This window comes from Pteropus alecto, unplaced genomic scaffold (assembly GCF_000325575.1).
Source record: "Pteropus alecto unplaced genomic scaffold, ASM32557v1 scaffold3, whole genome shotgun sequence".
Classification (NCBI taxonomy): Eukaryota; Metazoa; Chordata; class Mammalia; order Chiroptera; family Pteropodidae; genus Pteropus; species Pteropus alecto.
In genome coordinates, this window is record NW_006442484.1 from 43,277,609 (window position 1) to 43,301,329 (window position 23,721).

Genomic DNA, 23,721 nt, shown 5'->3' on the forward strand with positions numbered 1-23,721 from the left:
GAGTACTTAGGAGTACCAGTTTTTTTTTTTTAAATAGAAGAATATAATTCAGGAAAAGCCTGATGGAAGAGATACTTAGAACAAGGAATAGAAAAGGGCACGGAGTGTTTATGCTCCCTTTGAGTACTGTACTCTCTCCAGATCTCTACATGTTCACCAAGCTGGAAGCTCCCAAGTAGTTAATATTTTTATGGGGGCTTCATTATGTAGGCACACTTATTTAAATCATTGGCCTTTGGTTATTGAACTCGATCTCTAGCTTCTTCCTGGGAGTTTAGGGGAGAGGCTGAAAGTTCCAACCCTTTAATCAGGTTGGTGGTTCCCCTGATGACCTACTACTATCCTTAGGTTACTAGGGGCTTTCCAAAACTCACCTCATTAACATAAACTCAGTTGTAGTCGAAAAGGGCTTGTTATGAATAACAAGACATTTCCATTTGAACTTCATGGCTCTGAAGCATTTCAGGAATTGAGGACAAAAGACCAAATATTATAACAAAAGATGCCTCTATGGCTCCTATATAGGAAATTGCAAGTTTTAGAAGCTATGTGCCAGAAACTGATACATAGCTCCTAAAACTTACAATATAAATTTCTTATTATAAATTGCAATGTCACACCATCTGCAGTAGTCATGAATTAATGTGAACAGTTGACAAAAGCTTGGAAATACCTATGATAGGGATAGGTAGATAAATATTTGCAATGAAAAACTTGCAATTGGAGTAGTTACATAAACTTGACTATAACTAAAATAATGCATGTTGACTCAAGTAAACCCTTACTGATACAGCTTTTTGTGCCTTTTCTCTCCTTTATAGACCATTGGAACGATCCAGTGAAGATGTAGATATAATCTTTACACGGCTGAAAGAAGTTAAAGCTTTTGAGAAATTTCACCCAAATCTCCTACATCAGATTTGTTTATGTGGTTATTATGAGAATCTGGAGAAAGGAATAACATGTAAGAAATGCAACTCCAGGGGTGTATTGTCATTTATGGTTTGTGCTTATTTGTGGTTTTCCTGTGGAGATAGATGGCACATGGGGTATTTATATGCCAAATATTTGAGCTTCAGTTGAAGGTATTAGGTAGACATTTCCCTCTTCTTTGTTTATTCAATTCCATTTAGGTATTTCCTTAACTCCTTTCTTGCTGTATTCTTAGAAATTCAAATAATGGTTTTCTTGAACCCAAGAAATATATTCATCAGTAGGATGTTAAAGAAAGATAAAGGTCTCTTAACTAAAGCTAATAGTAATATTTTGGATTAACCTCAGTGACATCATCTATTTCAGGTATGAATAAGGGGCAGAGGTAATAAAACGATAGGGTGATAACTACATTTACAAAAAGCATTTTTTCATTAAAAAATAATGCTTTTATGTTGGGACACTTTCTGCTGAAGTAATAGAAAACTTTATCCAATTGGCTCGAATAATCAATTACTTGTATAAGAGGAAAAATCAATTACTCATATACCAGAAGTCTTCAGGGTTGGTTAATAAGGATGGTTTCAGTGTTGGCTAATTAAGTGGCCAATCACATTATTTAGGTGGCAGAGCCCTCCATCTTTGTTTTTTTAGTTCGTTTTTCTTTGTTTGGTATGCATTCCCAGATGTTGGCTTTTGACCTCAGACTTGTCCCAAATGATTCTTAGACATCTATAGCAGTTGGAGACATTACACGCCATTACAAAAACATTCTGCCACAGACTATTTCTTCTTGTGCCTCTTTTTCAGAAATCCTCCAGCAGACTTTCTGTATTGTTTTATTGGCCAGAATTGCATCACATGCCCATGTTTAAGCCAATTACTGGCAAAGAAAATGGTATCATGTGATTGAATTAGACCAATTGTGATTACCCCAGTGATGCTAGGAAAGAAACTCACATGCTCTGAACACTTGGCCCTTGAAGGAGGGCAGAAGCTTACATATAATTCTTGTGTATATAATAATGTTCAGTTAGATAAGAAGAAGGGAGGGCATAATTCCAGATGAGAAACCATCAAGGTTTGTCACAACATCATTGTAGAAAATTTAAAAGACAAAATAAAAATCACCTGCAATCCCCAAACCCAGAGATGACTACTAATACTCTGAGTGTGTCCTTAGAGATGTTTTCCCATGTGTACACATACAATTACAATTCTATTAAAAAATCATCCATGTATATTGTTTTCAAACTAATATTTTTATTGATATCAGAAACTTTATGCTCTTGGGTATGAGACTCTATTTTCTGTTTTTTAAAGCTATTTTCAGAATGTATCTATGATACATAATGTGAATTTGATTGGCAAGCGATAATGCCTTTGGGGGCTAGAAAGTTCATAAAATGGCAAAGCCCTAACTCTAAAACAAGTCACTTACCAAGGCCAGGAACAGCAGTTAAGGGAGAGGCCAGCTATAAACTCATCAGTTCCCCATCTTAAGCTTATCATTGCACTTGGTAGGATGCCATTGTCATTCTTTGCCTTTCCACAGCATGTCTTAGTCACGGAGTTGAGAGCAGCTTGTCAGCATTAATTATGGCTCCCAGAGGCTTGCTCTTATGCATTGAGCATTAGCCTTGCCAGAATTCATCTGTCCCACTGAGCTGTCATGGATTTCTCACTGAATCACTAGACCTCTGACTCTAACTGTGAAAAGAATTTTACAATATCAGATCATTCCATCTAGTTATTTAGCTGGCATATTTAAAAGAATGGTTAGGTTTGTATGAGATTTTTGCACCAGTGTTTCAGAATGACTTTTCCATGTATTGGCCTTAACATGATATGGGAGCTAAGGTTCTCTTTAAATATCTAAATGTGAAGTGAAATCACATCCAGAAACTTGTGAGGAAAGTTATTTCCAAAGAGCAGTTAACTCCTAATGCCTAAAAATGGCGAACTTATAAAACAAACAGAGAAAAAGGGCAGTGATAACACAGTAGTTAAAATTTTTCAAGCAGATTTTATTTTTCTTAGTCATTCATTGTTTAGCTTAAAAGGAGACATTCTATCTTAGAAAACATATTGCTTTTAATATAAATAGACTTAAAAAATTGGGGTAAAATCTGGTTTTGTTAAGTCAAACAACCTTATATCCTTTAATATGTACCCCATCCAAAATCACAATTTTCCAAGAATCGCCATACAATGAAGTGTATTCAAGATAAATTACATAGAACATCACTCAATTCATCTTAAATTCAAAGGATCCTATAGTATGTCGGTTCATCGTCCCTATGACTGCTCTGTAAATATGAAAGAGTTTGGTTTAATAGAGTTCTACTTCATAGAATATTAAATAGGATATAGCTTTGATGATAGATGAGGAACAGAAAAATATATCCTGTTCTTGTGGGAATAGAGGAACAGTAGAAAGCTCAGCTAGGTCCAATTTATGTTTATAATACCAGTTAGAAACCCTCAGGTCATACGGTAAAATCATCTTGTAGTTGGTTTATTGACATCACTGTTTCTTTTTTAGTGTTTCGTCAAGGTGATATTGGAACAAACTGGTATGCTGTCCTGGCAGGATCTTTGGATGTTAAAGTATCTGAAACCAGCAGTCACCAGGTAAGATACTTTATTCTCTTTTTTTTAAAGTAGGATTTATTATTATTATTTTTAAGACACATTACTTTTATATCTTTTATGCTATCACAATTACATTTTCAAACCCGTTTCCTCTTTCCCGTAGTAAGGATTTCAAGTATTTGATGAACTACTTTACTCAGTAATTCAAGAAACATATATTTTGAATATTTTCTGTGATTTGAATATGGTGCCAGGTGTTGGAACATGAGATGCAAGAACACATGGCCTGCTTTCCAGGAGCTTGTTCTCTAGTGGGAAATGCAAACAAATCATTTGCAATGTGATGAAGTGCTGTTGTGTGAGGTGAAATGTGAGCCAAGGGGGAAGGAGAAGCAAGTCTTCCTAGGCTTCTCCTTAGCTCCTTAAGATCCTTCATCTGGTTTCCTGACTTTTTTGTGTCCTGGAAGCCGTTTAAGGTGCTCCAGGGAAGCAGGGTTCAATGTGGTCAGTACAGTCCTCTTAAAATCTCTCATTATTTCTCAACCTCATTTTTTCAAATACGAGAGGGCCAGTAATAACTTTATTTTGCTAAAGTGCAGCATAGCTTCCTTTATCTTCAATGGTCACCTCTGAGGAGGTTGGTATCCTAGAAGAGAAACTCATATTCTTCTCCCGCCCCTGCCATGACAATGTGTGTAAATATTTGAAATTGGACCCAGAGTCTCCTTTCACATCTGCAGTGACCCTTAGTCCATCATTCTTCCATGTGGCTGACATGTACAACCTTCCTGTTTAGAGCCAAGAACCTCGAAACTCAAAAGAATGACTCCTAGGGGCCATCATCAAGCTTCAGTATGAAAATGATCCAGATTTTCTATCTATATATTCAGGACTCATTTAAAAACTAAGAGAAGAGAATTGGCCAATTGTACAATTGGAAAGAATGATCAAGAAAAATTAGAGAAACAGTTAAAGGAACAAATAACCTATAAACAAATACCATGTTTAAGAAAGTGCTTCTGAACCTAGTGTACTTCAAATGTAAGAAATGTTTATGATGTACTAAATTTGAGGTTTAAATTTTTAGGAACTTATGTGCATATTGGAGTTGTGGGCAGTTACCATCTAAAAAACGTAGAAGTGTCCCAAAAGATTATTGGTAAGATGGGCATTTGGCATTTGGAATATAGTTGCCTGTGTTATACCCATTGTTATAGATGGCTAGAGTCTCAGGCCAGTGCCAAAGCCCTTCTTAACCTATAGCGTACTTTTTCTATGCATCAGTACATTGAAAGTTCCATCATAAACTGCATGGAACCTATACCTCCTGGCCTTGATGGTACTGTCCCTCTTCCCCTCTCTTGTAGGGCTGGGTTTCTCTTGGATTTCAGAGAGGGGTAAGGTGAGAAGTGGGTTTTGATTCTTGCCAGCTGCCTCAATTTCCCAGTGGGACTGAAGACAGCTAACATTTCTATCTGCCATGTGCTAGGCAGTGTTCTAAGCACTTAACGGGTATTTATTTACTCCTTTAATCCTCACAATAACCCTATGGGGTAGGTCATATTACTGTTCTCACTTTATAGATGAGGACACTAAGCCCTGAGTAGTTAAATAAAGTGCCCAAGTAACGCGTCTAGAAATTAGGGGAACTAAAATTAAAACCCAAGCAGTTAGGCACTTGCTCTTATGTTCTTATGTTCTGTGCTATTTGACTGAAAAGGAACACGATGAAGCATGGAATGTCCCTCTCTCTCTGCCGCCTCTCGTCTTTTCAGACTACCCATATCCCTTATCTCTACACACCTTCTCCCTGCGGACTGCTCTCCTGGTGTGTACTCTCTGGGCCCTTTTGCTCAGAGCTGCTCCCGATGCCTGCCCTCACCCAGTCTCACGTGCATGGATGTGCAGAGGGGATAGGACCTAGGAGAGGATGATTCTCCTTGCTCCTCCAGGCAATCTTGAAAGAGTAATGATGGAGGGAGGGGAGAAGCTGAAAAGAGAGAGGTGAGGAAAGAGAGGAAAGGAAAGGAAGATGAGAATGAAGGAGGAGAAAGGCAAAAAGGAAAGAAAAACACAGGGGAGAGAGATGAAGAAAGAATAATAATAATAATTAATTAAAGGCAGAGCAGATGTACCTAAGGGATGATAAATCACATCAGCAGCGAGGGGCTGATGCATCCGATGTTAAAAGCTGGTGTGAGATTTTGATGGTATTAAAAATAGTATTTGACCAGAAGCTCTTGGAATATTGCTGTGGACCAATTATCTCTCACTGTGGGGTCCTGGCATGAAACAGCTGAGTAACACTGTTAGTAGCTGTAGGGTTTTTTTTTTTTTTTAATTTTAATAAACTTTTAACTCTAAATTTTAGCTTTGGTTTTGGCCTCAAACTTAACGCAAAGAACTTCCCTAAGCTGCGCTTGGTAGTCTCTTAAGTTGTTAGGAATTATTAGCTTTATGTCAAAGCTGGCTTCCTGCCTCCTCTGTGTACTTCACTCCACAATGTCCAACCAGGGTTTTCTGGATTGATTTGTGTAGTCGCTCAGATGTAAAGATGAGAAAACACATTGCCCTCTACATCTTCCAACCCTCCAGAGAGTAGCCTGAGATAGACAGAGGGCCCAGCCTTGCAGCCAGCTCTGACAGGCAGAGAATAGTTCTAGTCGTGTGTGAGAAGGAAGCTAAGGAGACTGAGCAAGTTGGTTGAACCACCTTCCATGGCAGATTGCTCGAAAGAGAGAAACAAAAAAGCCATTTTTATCCATACTGGCCTTTGAATTGGCTCTGCATCTCTACCCACTAGTGGTGTGTCCAAATCAGGGTGATGGGTTAGCCAATCTGAGTAGTACCCTATATAAGTCAGGGTTCTCCAGAGAAACAGAACCAACAGGAGATAGATAGATAGGTAGGTAGACAGATAGATAGATAGAGATTTATTTTAAGGAATTGACATGCAATTGTGGGGGCTGGCAAACTCAAAATTTGTAGGCAAACTGACAGGCTGGAGATTCATGTAAAAGTTGATGCTGCAGTCTTGAGTCCCAAAGCTGGAAAGTCAGGCAGAATTTCTATGTTGCAGTCTGGAAGCAGAGTTATTTCTTCTTTGAGAAATCTCAAGGGAAACTTGTTTGCTCTTAAGACCTTCAACTGATTAGATGAGGCTCGCCCACATTATGGAGGATAATCTACTTTACTTAAAGTCTACTGATTACAAATGTCTAAAAAAACCACATCTAAAAAATACTTTTACAGCAAAATATAGACTAATGTTTTACTAAGGAATTATGTTACCATAGTCTAGCCAAGTTGACATAAAATTAACCATTACATATCTCAATGGGGAGCAAAATGGGAATGGGTCATGGGCGATGGGAGGAAAAGCAAGGAAAGACCTGGAATTCCTACCCCTAGAGACCAGTAGCAACATTGCTCATTGTCTTCACTGTGTCACACTGTGTGCTAGGGGTTAGTGTACATGAACTGATTTCATCTCTAGGCGTTCATTTCCTATTTTACAATGGGCTTGAAAACAAGGCTCAGAGGTATCAGGTATAACTCTCTGCGCCACACACATGTACATGGCCAGATTAAGATCTGGATTCAGGTCTCTCACACTCCAAATTTCATCTTCTTCCTGCTGCTCACACAAGAAAAACGGTGGGTAGGGGGCAGTAAAAGAAAAAGAAGAAAGGTTAAAAGAGACTAAGAGAGTGGAAAGAGAAAAGAGGTAACAGCACAGACAGAGTTAAAAATGTTTTAATGGATAGTGTGGATTTTCTTGCTAGCCTATCCCTCCATTTTTGTTCCTCACGTCTTTCCCTGCCCTATATGCCTGTCTTCTCATCTGAGACTCTGAGGAGGTGGCAAAGGTAAATTCCCAAACTTACCTGTGAGTTTCAGGTCCTCGGTGACCTGTTAGCTGAGGCAGAATGGGAAGAGAAGAGCAGAGATAGCTAATGGTAATGGTTCGCTCACTATAAGCAACTTTGTGCAAAGCACTGTACAAGCATCATTTCACTGGCTACTCACTACACTGCCCTCTGCCATTTAGTGCTATTATTAGTCTCATTTTTTCAGGTGAGATGCTAAATAACTTGCCCAAAGTCATACAGCCATTACTTATCAGAGCCAGTTCTTCGCGATGCTAGGGCTCAAGTTCTTGACCATTATGGTTGCACAGTTGCCATCCAGAAGGAATAATTAATGTGGGAAAAGCAGATTTTCCCTTGCAGCTCCTGCAACCTCCCTTTTGCATTTCTGACCCCAGCTCAGAGCTCCACACCTCTTTACCTCTAAACCCACCTCGCAGGTGTTTGCTCTACCTGAGGCATGCAGTTGGGGAAGGCCCACTTCTCACACTCTGCGGTGCTGCCCCTGGGATGTGGGGCCCTCCTTCCACCACCTTTCAGATCTGTAGATACACAGTTAAATGAATGTGGCCTATCCTTTCAAAAGGCTTCTAGGTTAGAGGGCGGGACAGATAAGTATGGGTGATAAGGAGGGAGATTGAGGTACGTAGTATGTGCAAAGTAGAGATAAAATGGTTAGAATTGGTGCTGATGGGATGTACAGGGGTTGAGAGAAAGGGAGGAATCTGACTTGGATGAAGAGGTAGATGGCGATGCCGTGAATTGAAACAAGGAACACATAATAAAGAAAACCCTTCACAGATTCTGGTATACTATTTTTATGTCATACATTTATTAGGTATTATTGATTTGATGGAATTTTTCTGAACAGAATCACTTTATTTCTTTTATGTGGTGATAAGAAAATATAACTATATATAACTTTTGAGAATACCTAGGGCATAAATATTTTATTTGGCTCATAAGTTCATATTACCTTCCTGCCAGTTTCAATACAATATTACTTTTTCTCCTTTCTCATCATTTCCTTATAGCTTTTTGCTCAGTAGGTTAAGAAAACACAGCTTTTTGCCTTCTATATGATTGGACAGGTTCTTTTAAATTCTTTGGACTCTAGATTGAGGTCACATTTACTTCTTCTCATTGACGTTGTCCTACAAGCATAGCAGTAGTCACTCTCATCACATTGATGTTGTCCTACAAGCATAGCAGTAGTCACTCTCATCATTTACAAAGCATTTTACTTGCATTCTTTCATGTGAGCATCCTATTAGGTAGACCTAACTGTGTTGTATCTTACTCAAGTCCCAGGTCAGCGAGTGGTCTGCTCAAGATGGCCCACTGGTGACCCACAGAGCTGGAAATCACCATGAGTTCTTTACCCACTCTAGCGCTCTGCCCCATCATCCTTTGCGGTAGCCAGCATGTGCGGCCATTTGCCTGGGCTGCCTGTAAGGGGTCTGCAACTGGAAATCACCATGAGTTCTTTGCCCACTCTAGTGCTCTGCCCATCATCCTTCGCGGTAGCCAGCATGTGTGGCCATTTGCCTGGGCTGCCTGTAAGGGGTCTGCAAAAGGGTGCTTGTCCCAAACACCTCCAGTATCCATGGGTGGTGATGGTGGATCCGTCTTTGCCCCCTTGGGGCACAGATGCGGAAGATTATAACAAAGAAAGCTATCAACTCCACATATGGGATAAGTATTAAATATACAAATATTCTAGTGAGTGGTAATATAGACTTCAGGCCTTTTCCTGGGAGTGGAAGATGGAGGAAAAAAGCCGCTGGGCTCTGGGGGGGCGAGGTGACTAACCTTCTAGTTTTGCTTGGGGTCAGTCCACTAGGCCAGTTAATAAACACAGGTCTGCCCTCTGGGGCGGCATGACCTGGCAGGCCGACTCTGCCTTATCCTGTGGGTCTGCCTCTGGCTCCAGACACATCAGACAGCAGTACAAAATCCCGCTGAGCACTGGTGGAAACCAGCTTCTCGCCCTCTCACAGTTAAGCCGACGTTCTATTCTGCTTCTTCGCCTGTGCCTGAGTTCCCCCAATCACAGGCTTTAGACACGGACCAGAGAGGGGAGATCAAGTCCTCTGGATGAGGAGATGGTTAATGAGCCCTGCCTCAGAGACCCGCCCTGAGGAGCTGGTGCTAGGTTGCTTTCATTTCTTTCATTACTGCCTCAAAACCATGTTTATGCTAAGAATTCTGGGAAATTATATATAGGCCATTCTGTTCCTATTATTTTGGTGAACTTTTAGAGACCATTATTCTTGCAAATATCTTCCTATAAGTTATATTGATTCTACTACTCCATAAAACAAAACCTACTTCTGAAACACTCTTATCTCATGTCCCTGCATAATTGACAAAGGCACCTCTCCCAGCTTCCCAGACACTTCTCCTGCCTTGGCTATTCTTTGTCTTACTTCAGGAAACTTAGAATGCCCAGCAAGTGGACCTGCTCACAGACCACGTCACTACCCCAAAGTGTTCCAACCTGGCTCACATACTCGTGTAGATTTGCACTTGGCAGCAGAGATCCTATGGAGGACTAATCCTTCCAGTTCCCAGTGACACCTGTCCCCACCCACGGTCTTCTACCTAAGTCTATCCAGGACACATACACCTTCAGATGCCAGCAGCTGAACTCCTGTGCTCAGGGACCTGCCTGTGTTGGGTGCCTAGTTAACTTATTGTAAAAGTCAGAGATTTTACACTTCCACTAGAATGAATAATACTATGAGTGTACTCTCTTTTCATTAATATTTTAACGGATTTAGAGCGAGAAGTGAAAATTGAAACAAATTAGAAATAATAAACTTAAAAACAACAAATAGGCTTATAAACATTACTATATAAAGCAACAATAGCCAACTTGGATGTGTGTGTGTGTGTCTGTTTCAGAGAGAGAGAGAGAGAAAAGGTCCTGCTTTTCTCTGCAGATTTTATAGGTAAGGGGTCTTCTTGACATGGTAAATACTTAAACATATAAGGTTTTAAGTTAATCTTTAAACCAAAAAATGTATAATATTTTCCCAGTCATATCAAAGAATCGCTGATGGCTGCTGAATGAATAGAAGTTCATGCTGCAATATAGAGAATGAGATGGTGTATTAAGTCATTAAACTTCTGTATCTCTATAACAGATGCTTATTTAAAGTGTTAGCAAATACCTAATGCACGACACAGTGGTTAAAATCAGGCCTCTTTTGAAATCCTCTGCCATTTAATTGCTGTTGTGATCTTAGGCAAGTTAGATTACCTATAAGTTGGGAATAGTAGTTCCTACCTTAAATGAATTAATGTATATAAAGCACTTAGTACAAAACTTGGTATACAGCAGGGATTCCAGTGCATTTTTCTTACTATTTCCAGAAAGAAAAGTCGGTTGCTTGCAGTGAAATGCTGTTGGTTGCAATGCCTGCAATGAAGTCATTTTATCACAAGAGGGCAGTGCTAGCACAGAAAAAACAGGAAGGTACTTCGTATTGGAATTGGCGAGAAGTTTAACAATATTGTTCAGCCATTTCGTGGGATCAGAGAATGTGGGCTGTGCTTGGCCTTGGTCATCATTTTATCCATCCTTTCATCTGTCTCTGAGAAATTCACTGGCAATTTTTAGTCCAGTTTTGGAAAGGGATCTCTTACTGGTATACCCCGCCTCCCCAATGTAAAATGTGCTTTTATTTATCCTCTCTTTGTCTCTACATTAAAGATGTTTTTAAGCCTCTCATTTTTGTTTATAAAATTTAAAGGACAGGCATGTTTCTCTATTACGTGGATCTCTCTATTTTTCTCTGTCTTTCTGTCTTTGCCTGTCTGGTTCTTCCATTTGCTCTCACTTCATCCCATTATTTCCAGAAAACATTGCCATCATCAAGAAACATTTTTTGAATGCATTTATTGTGTCCATAAAATGCGAAAGTTGCCAAGTCCACAGTGGTTGTTTGTAATCTCTTACTACTTGTCTATACTCAGGAACAGATCAGGTATTTATTTAGCATCCTGTATTTGGTTTTGTTGTCATGTAATTCTTTGGGTGGATGCAAGATGGAGCCACAGTGCAGGACAGACTGGCTCTCTGCTGAAAAGGGGCTGGCCTCGCTGCTTCAATTATCAGAATGCTAATGTTAGTGTATTTTAATGGCACCTTCACATAGTCAGCTCGCCTGATCTTGCATGTTAAGCTGTATCTAACACTCTGATTCTAGGGAAATGCTCTAAAAGTAAAATATCTTGTCTTTGTTGTTTGTTAGGGGAAAAAAACACATTTGACTTTGAACTATTTTGCCTTTGTGCTTGGCAATAAATCCTTTAGACTGCTGTTTAATGTCTTGACAAATTCAGAGATTAGGTTTGATTATATTTTTCTTTTTTAAAAGAACTCAGAGCACTCAATAAATTCAGTACTAAATTCAAGCTCATTAAACAAACCCAGGCACCACCAAACTTAATGGCAAGCATTGCCCGTAGTCCTAAAATATTGTAAAATTATTTGCTTTGTAAGAGTTTGTTTTAGTGTCTATATACTCAAAGGACCAATGCACCTAAAACTATAAATATGCTGTGAAGCAATTAACTCTTCTTGAGCCATTAATATAGAAGTGATATAAATATGCATAATTGCACAGCAAAAGAAACCATCAAGAAAGTGAAAAGACACCCTAAGGAATGGGAAAAAATATTTGCAAACCACATATTTGATAACATATAAAGAACTCATAAAACTCAGCAAAAAAAAAAGCAAAACAAATGACCCAATTTCAAAATGGGCAAAGGACCTGAATAGACATTTTTCCAAAGACAATATATGAAAAGACAATAGGTATGTGAAAAGATGCTCAACATTGCTAGTCATTAGGGAAATGCAAATTAAAACTACGATGGGATATCACCTCTCGCCTGATGGAATGCCCATCATCAAGATGAGATAACAAATGCTGGCGGGCATGTGGAGAAAAGGGAACCCTTGTGCACTGTTGGTGGGATTGTAAATTGGTACAGCCACTGTGGAAAACAGTATGGAGGATTCTCAAAAAATTAAAAATGGAACCACCATGTGATCCAGCAAATCCACTTCTGGGAATATGCCCAAAGATAATGAAAACACTAACTCAAAATGATATCTGTACCCCTGTGTTCATAGCAGCATTATTTATAATAGCCAAGACATAGAGAAAACCTAAGTGTCCATTGATGGGTGAATTGATAAAGATGTCACTCACACACACACACACACACACACCCATGGAATACTATTCACGCATACCCCAGGGACTCTTACCATTTGGAACAACACAGATGGACCTTGAAGGCATTATGTGAAGTAAAATAAGTCAGACAGAGAAAGACAAATACTGTCTTTCTTATGATTTTACTTATATGTGGACTCTTTAAAAAATACACAATAAAGATCTGCTACCTCTTGAAGTTACAGGACAATTAAAAAATGTTGATGTACTTACCACAGAGAATTCTTATGCCTATTTTATTGATTGTTGGTTATTTTAAATTTTATCAGACTGTCTGTAACTCATGCAAGTTAGATTTCAGTAGTTGTTATAGACGTTACTTGCAGTACACATGTTTATTGGCCTGGGTATCAGTGACACAGCCATTGGCTTTCTTAACACCATTCCCATTTTCATACCATAGCTGTGTGTCTAATGGAACAAATAAAATGCCTCATATGAGAATGCCTGGTTTAAGAAAACCCAGTATAACATATACAAAGCAGGTAATTAGAGGGGCGATTAGTAGCAGAACAAAAGGATTCTTTGATTTACAGCAGGATTCATCAGAAGGGTTCCTTTGAATACAATCTCCCCCAGAGAGCTAAAGTGCTTGGCTCTTGACATACAGACTGGGGGACAGATACACTTGGAATTTAAGTGTTGAAAATCCACCATTAATTGAAGAATAACACAAAATGAATATAGAGATTCTCCGTTATTTAATAGAACAATATAAGTTGCTTTTTAGAAACAAATAAACTATATGTCCTATAGGCCTATATAAATATGGCCAAATCAGAAATAATATTTTCCATCATTTATGGAGTACCTACTGTGTGCCAGGGACCATATGGAACTCTCTATATATTATTTATATCAAATACTGCTAATAATAGTCTTATAAGAAGGATTGTGCCCATTTATCAATGAGGATACTGAGGTTCTCGGAAGCATTCTACCCAAAGCTACAGGGTGAGTAATTGGCAGAGAAGGGTTTTTGAATCTAGGTTTACCAGGCCTGTGTGTCTCTTATTAGGCAGCCTCCGGGGGCTTTTCCTCCTGCTAAGCACGAAGTGTGCTAACTCTGGATGCCTCTAGGTGTGTGTCTTTTGGCTGATGATCCCTTCCTTCCATCAGGGCAGCTTCGCTGACATCTTTGTTCATTTACCCAATACCAACTTTTATGAACAGAAGTAACTAGACTCCGCCTATCCCACAGAAACACATACCGTGGCAAAATTTGTTCATGACTTCAAGTTGGTGCTTAGCTGGGCAGAGGAAAACCTGGAAATGGGGGGCTGCCCACAATGGAGGTGGGAGCCATCTAGAGGCATGCATAGTCAGGCAGTGCTGGGTAGGACATGGGGAGAAAGCTAAAGGTTGGAGCAACGCAGCCCTTGGGTTTGTGTGGGAAAGGCAGAGGCTGGTCTAACAAGTAGTAACGTGATGGGGCTTAGCTTAGTCATGGGCAGAAAGTCAGGAAGCAGGCCCAGGGATGGAGTTGGGCAGCCAGGTAGGTTGACAAAAAACCCTGGCAACAGAAAGATACCGGAGAGGAACTGGGGCCTAGAGAGGGTTGTCAGAAGAAGACCATCAGCCATGTTGAGAAGAGTTAGGATACCAGGTAGGTTATGAAGGCAGAGATCCTGAAAGACAGAAGCTCAGTCTCTGCACCTGAGGTAGGAGCTCTGTTATTAGAATTGGGGCATGGGAATAAAGTAAGAAAAGCAGAAATACTGATATGATTCTTAGTTTCTGGCTTGCAGTTGCTTACATTTCTCCTAATAAATAAGGGGATCGGTGTTCCAGCCTGAAATGCATTTGATCCTCTAGGTGAGGAGATTCCAAGATCGCAATGCGAAATATTTTATATTTTCCTGGTGATCTGGACTTATTAGGTATTTAATAAATCTATAAATTCACTGATTGAAGAGAGAACCTGTATGGATTAAATCAATACTTTAATTAATTTTCCTATTGAACCTTGGCAAGAGGCTCAATAATTTTATGACAAGTATATGGGAGGTAATTAGATGGACTAGTTTCTAATCTCAACTCTTCTACTTACCCACTTCACTTTTAAGCAAATTACTGAGGATTTTTGAGACTGATTTTCCTTAACCTATAAAATAACAACAATAATACCAATGTTATTTTAATATTACCATCAATAAGAATATCCATAATTTGTCAAGCATTTCTTTTGAGTCAAGTACTGTATGAAGCACTTTAAAGACATCTCATTTAACTGTTGTAAGGAATAAATGAGGCATCATAGTCAACATGCCAGGCCCAGTGCATGGGACATAGTATGCCACTCACACACGTGGAAATCCGTGTGTATGCTGATGCACAGTAGGATATATACTATTAACGGTAAGCTGGGAATTCTGTGTTTTAGAGGGCAGGAGAAAGAGTGATCAAGTAGACTGAGACGAAATAGAGCTTGGTCAGATCAGAGGAAGAAACCAGATATCATATCAGTGACATACCAAAGGTAATTCTTTTCTTGAGAGCCCTTCACCTCTAGTTATAAAGTAGAATTGGCCTCAGTGACCAATATGCTAGTCTTCCCATGTGTCACCCAAGGGATACTGCACTTCTGATGTATCTGATGCAAAGCAGTGAGTGATAAGCCGATCTCTGTCCTTAGTACAGAAGTCCTTTTGGGAATGTTGGTTTGGCTCAGTACCTAGCAGAAGTTTCAGTGTAACTTAGGACTCACAGCCATGTTTGAGTAACCTACTCTCTTGTTTTGAATTTCCCCAGAAGCCAACTTGGAGATAAGAGTTTGGCTGCAAGTGTTTTTTTTGGAGATGATCCCAGGAGTGTTATAAGGGAGGAGAGAAGTAAGAAGAAGAATGAAGGAAAGCAATAAAAGTGTGTTGATAAGAGGATTTCTACTGTGGGCAACTAAGCTCACTCCTCCAGGGTACTCTTTAAGAAACTGTGTAGTGTTAGGGAGCCGGGAGTATTTAATCCTACTCTCCTGCCTCTTTGGTGGAGGTTGTACCTTACACAGGCATTAACTGCCCAACACTCATCCCTCAGGTGGAGCAATGCAGGTGTCTGAGAGAGGAAGCATAGGTGTGTAGAATTTAGTGGTCCAGAAAGCTAAATGACTTGAGGGAGCGAAGGGGTGGATAAGGGGATGGGAGAATCTGGCAGGACTCCAGCAGCATCTGCTAAACTCACCTTCATATATTGAAGGCATTCAAGTTGTTAAATCTTCATTTCAGATTTGAAAGTCCTTAAATTACCATCTTATCCCCAAATAGGGCATTTCTTTACTATTGTTAATATTTTATATTCTCTGAGTAGGTGCTGATTTATTTCTTCAGTTCCTATGACACTGTAAACATTTTCTTTCAGGTGGCCTTTCTAAACATTAATCTACAAGTGAGCAGGAAATAAAATAGTCTGAATAGTCCCTATTAAATAAGTATTGAGACATAAGCAGATCTCTAGAGTATGTGCAAGCTTAAAGGAAATAGTAATGTTACATTCAGAAACGGACACTTTGAGCCACAGGAAAAGGCATGCATTAAGCATATCTACCGCGTTTCAGGCTTGGAATTCTGACCTATAGGGATCTGGCTAGATTTCTCCTGCCTTTCAGGGTACATACTGAGCAAAATATACTGGTTCTGCTAAATGAGAGAACATTTGAATGTAAATTTCTTTGTCTGAGAATTATTTTCTAAGCACCTTGCAACACCCAGCCTAGAATTCAGATGCAAATAAGGCCTAGCACCCATGGGCTATAAAGACAGTGATTAGTGTTTGGAGTAAAAATGTTCTTCTTAGGACCTTCTACTTCCCTGGGTGCAATTATCTCAGTGCCCAAACCATACCACTGAAATCCATTCAGATTTCTAAGTCATACTCTGAGTCTGGTGAAATTAAAGTTTGAACTTGCAAGTAATACTCCTTTCAGATGAGGTTTTACAGTCCTAATTTCAAGATCATTATCTTGTATTTGTGTCTCCCTGTCCTTAAATTAAAGCGGATCAATTATGAAGGAGGAAATACAGGAGGAATAGACCTACCCTCAGTTCTGGTAGGAGAGTTTGGGCTCCTGGAAACAAGCTGGGTGCTTGATCAAATAATGGAGGCTGGGTGCCTCTCCTTACAGAGGTCTTGACACACTGAGCAGTGCAGTTGGCAATACTAACATGACTACATCTTGTTATATATGATAAGGCATGGGTATTATTGTTAAACTGTCTGGGGGAAATCCAAGAGTAATTTCAATCTTTTGTCTTATTATAAGGGCTATTCACTAGCAAGAAGATGGGCTCCTGTGATTTTCACAGCCTATGATGTCTTTCTTTGTATACTATTTGGTGACAAACTATATGTATCAGGGATGGGAGATGAGAAAGGAGAAGACTGTTTAAGTCATAAAAATCTACAACTAGCTCATGAATAACACATCTTAATTGTTATTTTGTGTTATACTTTGCAGATAACTTTAGATATTTATGTGGATAGTGGAAGGAGTAATATTTATGGTCCATCCCTGTCAAGTTTTAAAATAGAATTTGACACTGGAAAGTACAAAGTAGGCATAAGAATCCTTTCTGAAGGGTTCAGATGATAAAAAATAAAGTAAGCTAGTAGAATACTCAAGGGAACCTGATATCCTAGAGGATTTGTGAAGGTATTTGGTTTATCATAACCTAACTTGTGTTTTTACTAGAATTTGAAAATTATTCAGAGGTACCTGTCACAGAGTATTCATATTTCAGTTCTGGGATACGTTTCTGACTGAATTTGTTTGCAGCTGAATTTCTGGAAATTTTATTAGCAGGCCATTCTTAAATTCTCGCCTAATTTTTTATTCTTTTTGAGATATTATTGATTTTGTTTTCCTGAATGCAATTTTATATGGCAATATCTGTGCAGAAGCGATTTGCTGTGGTTCAAGGAACAGGATTCTTATGGGCATTTGTCTTAGTAATGTGATTACAGAGTCACTAACTTGATCTTAGTAACATTTGTCTATTATCGTGTATTAGATGCATGAGAGGAAAACTGCTTTCCAAGGCAGAGGATTACCCCTGAGTATCTCCTTTAGTTGCTAATGCCTTGCAAAATTAATGTCCAGGTGATTTTGAGTGGCTATTTGCATTATTCGAAACTAGTTAGGATTAGATCCAAATATTATCACCAATGTTGCATGCAGAGAGGAAATTACTTTTTTAGTACACCTTAAGAAACTTTTAAATCATTGACTCATACATTTTATAAATGAGCCATTCTGTACTTCATCAGATACTGTTTTTACTCTGCTGTGGCTACAGGAGGCAGCATGATACAAAAAGCTTAGACTCTGGAGTCAGAGAGCAGTAGTTAGAATCTTACTGCATTGCTCATTATCTGTGATCTAGGTCTGTGAGAATCCACCACTCTGACCCTCAGTTTCCTCATCTCTTCAAGACAGACTGACATAACAGCATCCCTATTCCAGTTTCCTATTTAAAAATGGTAACTGCACCTCCTCACTAAAAGTACTCAGTTCCTTTTTAAAAGATTTTCCCCTCCTTTTCTTAAAGCAGATAGTGGTAATATAAAAAGATAATCCTGTCTACAAAAAGACTTACATGAGATTTATTAACAATATCCCCAAACTAGAAACAGCTCAATAGGAGAATGGATAAGCAAATTGTGGCTTATCCATGCAATGGAAGACTACTCATCAGTAAAAGGAAAGAAAAACTACTGATCCATGCAACAACTTGGATGACTTATAGACATTATGCTGAACAAAAGAAGCCAGACACCAAAGTGGACATATTGTCTGATTCCTTCTACATGAATTTCTAAAACCGGCAAAACTCCTTTTTTGTGATAGAAAAAAATTGATTACCTCCAAAAGTAGAGTCTTGATGGAAAGAGTCAAGAGAGAACTTTCAAGGGGTGATAGAAATATTCTGTCTTGATCTGGGTGGTGCTAATACGGTTCATATATTTGTCAAAACTTGTTGAATTGTGCAATTAAATCGAGTGTTTTATTGAGTACAAATTATACTTCAAAGAAAAGACAACTCATCCATCCATTAAATGTTTAATTTTCTAATAACCAGTTTTGGGATTCTCAGGATGCAGTGACCATCTGTACTCTGGGAATTGGAACGGCCTTTGGAGAGTCCATTCTGGACAACACACCCCGCCATGCAACCATCGTTACCAGGGAGAGCAGTGAACTGCTCCGCATCGAGCAGAAGGACTTCAAGGCTCTATGGGAGGTGAGCCCCAAGGCTTCTTCGTCAATTAATGTGGTTGCAGAAAAGAAAAGGAGCTGCCGCATGGATAATGGCATTACAGTCAGGCCTTAATGTGCTCCGTTCTGAGCTGGTAGATGGAATTTAATTTTCAAAACTTGTTTTTGAAATGAGTGAGCGAAAAAGCCATTTTGACACAAGACATCTTTTTTTTTTTTTTTTTTAATTTAGTGCTTGCTCAATTTTCTGTAGTTTGACATACCTTATAATTATTTCTTGAATGACCATAGAGTGTTTTATGTATTTCCTCCCTCCTATTCCACAGATGTATTCTTAACCAGGGAACAAAAAACTTTGACATTTTCTTTTGCATTTTAAAAATTATCATTGACATGTTCCCTGGTAAAGTGGAATGAATGGGGTTAACATCTGCTTCATTTAAATGCTTTTAAAAACGATGTGCCCTATAATAAGGTGTGGGAAATGAGGGACATAAAGATGTCTGGTTACCTGCCAACTTCAAAATGCATAGGTGGCACAGCAGTAGATGGATGCAACTGGTCCTGGTGACTTTTGCATTTACCACTGCTTACCAGTGTGCCTTAGGGTACTGCACTCATTTACAAGAAGTACGGGGAATAAATCATCTTATATGCAGTAATGGCAAATGGAGCACTTAGAAAGGCCCAGCTAAGCCTTGCATCTTTCATGCTCATTCCTTTTCAATTCTTCAAGCTTCTGATTTTAACCTGTGGTTGTTCCTTATCTTTGTCCTTGGCTCAGTATGTCCAAGTGTTAACCCATTGAGCTGGCAGGCTTCGCCACTTGTCCCAGTGTGGCTAAGATTTTAAACTTGATCTAAAAAGAATTTTGTGTAATCAAATAGTTTCCTCCAGAGCCAAACAAATGACAGATGCATTAAGGGAGCAAACCTGCCGGTGAATGAGTGATGCTTTCCCTAAAAGTCCTGCAAAGCCTTGGAGGGCCCTGGTGGTGAAACCTGTTACTTTTATTCTTGGCAGTAGTGAATAAATTGCAGGGTTACTTGTTTGAAATGTTTCTCTTAGAAAATATTAAAGAGCTCCAACAGCTCTGTAAAGTTCAGAGACAAAAGCTAGTTTTAGGAAGGCAAAGCTAAAGTAGGTTTGCATGAGGTGTATATGGAGAGATTTTCTGTCAATTAAAAGGAACCAAGCTTGAGGCAAATAAGCCATTTTTTGGATCTTTCATTTTAAAAGGTAAACTGAAAAAGTCTTTTCCTAAAAGGAAATTTAGAAAACCGGTTGAAGAACAAAAAAGATTCCTACCTGTGATGTGTGTCATTATAAGACCTTTTGTCTCTGATGACTGATTCAAGTTGCTGATAGAGAATGATTTGTGGAAATATTAAAAACGTATTTTAATTAGGAGCCCTCCATGTTGTGAAGGAAGTTCCTGAGAAGTTGCTACCTGTGAATATTTTTTGACAAATTATTATTAAAAAAATTTCAAACGTACTGGAAATCAAAAAGAATAATACAATGAACACCTGATATACCAGTACTTAGTTGGACAACTGTTAACATATAGTCATATTTGCTTCCTCATTTTTTTGGAACCACTACAATGTAAATGATAGACATTTCATCCTATATATTCAGCATATATCTCTGAAAAAATTAGAGTATTCTTCTACATACCTATAGCATTATATTTTCTACAAAACTAATAATAAGTCTCCGGCGCATTGAGCAACTCGGACATCGCACACTGGCAGCTGGGCAGTCTTGCTCAGCTGCTCAGCCCCGCACCGCACCGCACCCTGTGGGCTTCAGCGGCCAGCACCACTCAGCTCTGCAGCGCCCCGTTAGAGTTGCAGTACAGCCTTTGCCCCACACAGCCGCTAGCTGCTCATGTCCACTTGGGACTGGCGGGCGCAGGGCTTCGGTGCTCGGTGCTCGGTGCTCGGTGCGCCCAGCTGGCTCTGTCTGCCCTGCTTCCTCCTCGTAAAGCAGGCAGTCATAACTGGACCCCGCCTGGCCGCAAGTCCAGCCCACTGATCTTTCCTTAGGGCAGCCCCAGATCTGAGAGCCTGGCTGCTCAGCCTGCTGCGAGATGAGCTGCTTTGGCTTCAGGCAGTGTGTGGAGGTAGAGATCAAGCTGAGCGCTGCCTGGGAGAGTAGGCAGCGTGCTGAGGCCAAGACGGAGGACAGGAAGCATGAAAAGTAATTCTTCTTCTACGATGGAGAGATAGTCTCCTGGAAAGTGGGCCTCGCACTCAAGCACCCCAACAAGCGGCTGGAGCACTAGGGATCAAGACTGAGTTCATCGGGCGGATCAAACTACTATGACCGTGGGAAGCACCATGACTTTGTGTCCCTGGTGAAGGACTTGGCCCAGCCTGGAGAAATTACCCAGTCGCAGGCCTTTTGCTTTCAATTCACCTACGTGGAGACGCCGTAGAAGTCCTACACCAGGCAGAATGTGAAGCTCAGGTACTTCCTTTGAGCTACCATCAACCACCACCTCAACGATGTCAGAGATAGACATCGTAGCTCATACACAATCATGTTTTTGACTTAAATTGTTTTTTTCTGAAGAACCTAAGGGGCTTGGGCTAAGCAGTGTCCTTGGAATTCCGAGGTTGATGTGGGAATAGCAAGAGGTAACATTCCAGAAGCTAATGTCTCTGGGAAAAGAACCTTTTATTGAAGCTTTGCACGTGGGCTGCCTCACATCCTATCTGAGAGCAGAGTGCCATCTTCCTTGGCATCTGTTCTCTGGTTTCCCAACACAGGATCTGACTCATGTGCCTGAGATTCTGAGCTGTCAGTGGGGCCCCAGGTAGTCACATCTTGTCTTCCCCTAAGATAATAGTAGAAGTAGTTGGGCCTGCCCTATCCTAAATGGCCAGGGGGCAACTCAAGATCAGGAAGCTACCTCTTTGGGAGTCTCGGATGTAGTGCTCTGATGTTTCCACAAGCTGCCTCCTTTCTGGCCTTTCTCTCCCTGCTGGGACCTAGGCATCTCCGTTCTCCATCTAATATAGATTCGCATCAGTAATATCCTGGAATGGAAGCCTGTGGAAGGGCCTTTGGTTGATTGTCCCCTCACCTGTGAGAAATTCTGGCACAGAGACAGCCTGGGGGCAGTGTCATGCACGGATGGCAGCAGCGTCAGACACAGGAGGCCAAGGCAGCCCACTGAGGAAGTATAATCACTGTGCATAGGAGCTGTCTGTCTTCACCATGTGACTCCATTCATCAGCCCTGAGTGCTGGGTGGTTTCAAGGTATTGTTCTGTGTGCCCCACAAAGCCTGAACAAAGTCATCTGTTTTCTTCAAGAACAGGTTCCGTTATGTAGCCTCGATCCTGCTTCCCTAAGTGATGAGCAGATCCTTATCACTCCTTGCTCTTCACTTAATTTCTGAGAATTGGGGCTGGGTTTCAAACACTTGGAACTTTGGTCCTTACTATTGCCCAAGCTCCTTCACTCCCTTCCTAAACCTAAGAATTAAGGGAGGGCAATGTGATATTCAGCAGAATACTCCGCCACGTAACTTCAGAATAATTCTGCTTGCTAAATTATGTCTTCATCTTCACCAGTTGACTGACCAGAGTTTAGGACCATTGGTGTCTTTGTTTAAAAACACATATACAAAAATTCTTGTGAATATTCTTGATATACTAGAGGAGAAGGATTTCCCTCTGTTGTGCTGTGCTTGGGTTTATTATAGTAAATGTTGACATCCTTTTCTGCATCATCTGGAAATGACCAGGAATTACTCTCCTACTGGCCTCCTTTCCTTTGTAGGAAGACCAAGCAGAACTCACTGGCCAATAAGTATAATATTTGGCAGTGTGAGTGGTCTGTAATTTGGAAAGCAAGGAGGTTGGTATCTTTCAGTTAGGAAAGATAGAAAAAAGGGACTTCTCTTTTCTTCAAAAATCAGTGCAATCGTGGGCCTTTGACTGGGCAATTGAGACTGTTGGGAAAGGCATTTGGATAACACTTGGGGTTGACTAGGGGCAGCAGAACCAAGGGAGGTAGGGTGGTTTCCCTCATGCTAGACCCTGAGTTCAAGTACTGTGGACAATCCCCATGGGAACAGGATTACCCATCCAGCTGCCCCTGGATTTTCAAGGTTGGAGCTTAAGTGTACGGGGGAGACAGGTTCTGTGTTCTTTGCCTTTTTCAGATCATGAGATCAGGCTCTGGTATGCCTCCCATAATGGATAGTATTCTAACCAGATAGCATCTGTCAGTTCCTCTGCCTCCCCACTTACAACACAAATTTACTTTCCAGCTTTATTAGTATCTTAAACCTTTCTTCTGGGAGAACTAGAAGATAGAATTTGCTTTTATTCTCTCAGGAGCCGTACACAAGCCAGGTCTTCTGCATTCTCCTACGCTGCCCCCATTCTCTACTTCTCTGTCAACTGTTAAAGTGAAGGGAGCCTCCTTTAAAGATTCATATACCTGGGAGTATATAAGTACTAAACTAAGCAGTGTAGCTTTTAATTAAGCAGCTGCAGTTTACCTGTTTCTTGATATATTGTCTTTTCAAAGGCTGAATTTTAAAAAAAGAACACTTGTTTCAGTTGTCTGCCTGATTAAAGAAAACCTCTATAGCTTGGAGGCATTATGCCCATGGTCAAAAAAAAAAAAATTCTAATGTCAAATAATACTCAGTCTACAGTTCAAATTTCCCCAGTTGTTCCATAAATATATTTTATAGCCTTTTTTTTTTTTCAACATCAGGATCAAATAAAGAACTATGTATTGTACTCGATTGTTATATCTGTCAGTCTCTCTCTCTCCCTCTCTTTTTTCCCATCCCTTCCTCCTTCTGCCTCCTCTCTTTCTTTTGCTCTCCATGG

The 23,721-nt window shown here is 40.0% G+C and overlaps 1 protein-coding gene across 2 annotated transcripts in view; it reads left to right on the top strand.

The window, feature by feature from the left end:
* Positions 1 to 23,721, top strand: part of LOC112470365 (rap guanine nucleotide exchange factor 4-like) — a 77,294-nt gene that overhangs the window by 41,438 nt on the left and 12,135 nt on the right. Inside the window, exons 2-4 of one of the 2 annotated variants that reach the window (XM_025039556.1) lie at positions 822 to 964; positions 3,479 to 3,567; positions 18,739 to 18,885. In XM_025039556.1, the coding sequence (XP_024895324.1) occupies positions 822 to 964; positions 3,479 to 3,567; positions 18,739 to 18,885 (379 nt within the window). Of the gene's footprint in view, positions 1 to 821; positions 965 to 3,478; positions 3,568 to 18,738; positions 19,533 to 23,721 lie in introns of those variants that run through there. The other variant, XM_025039555.1, reaches the window with a different exon arrangement.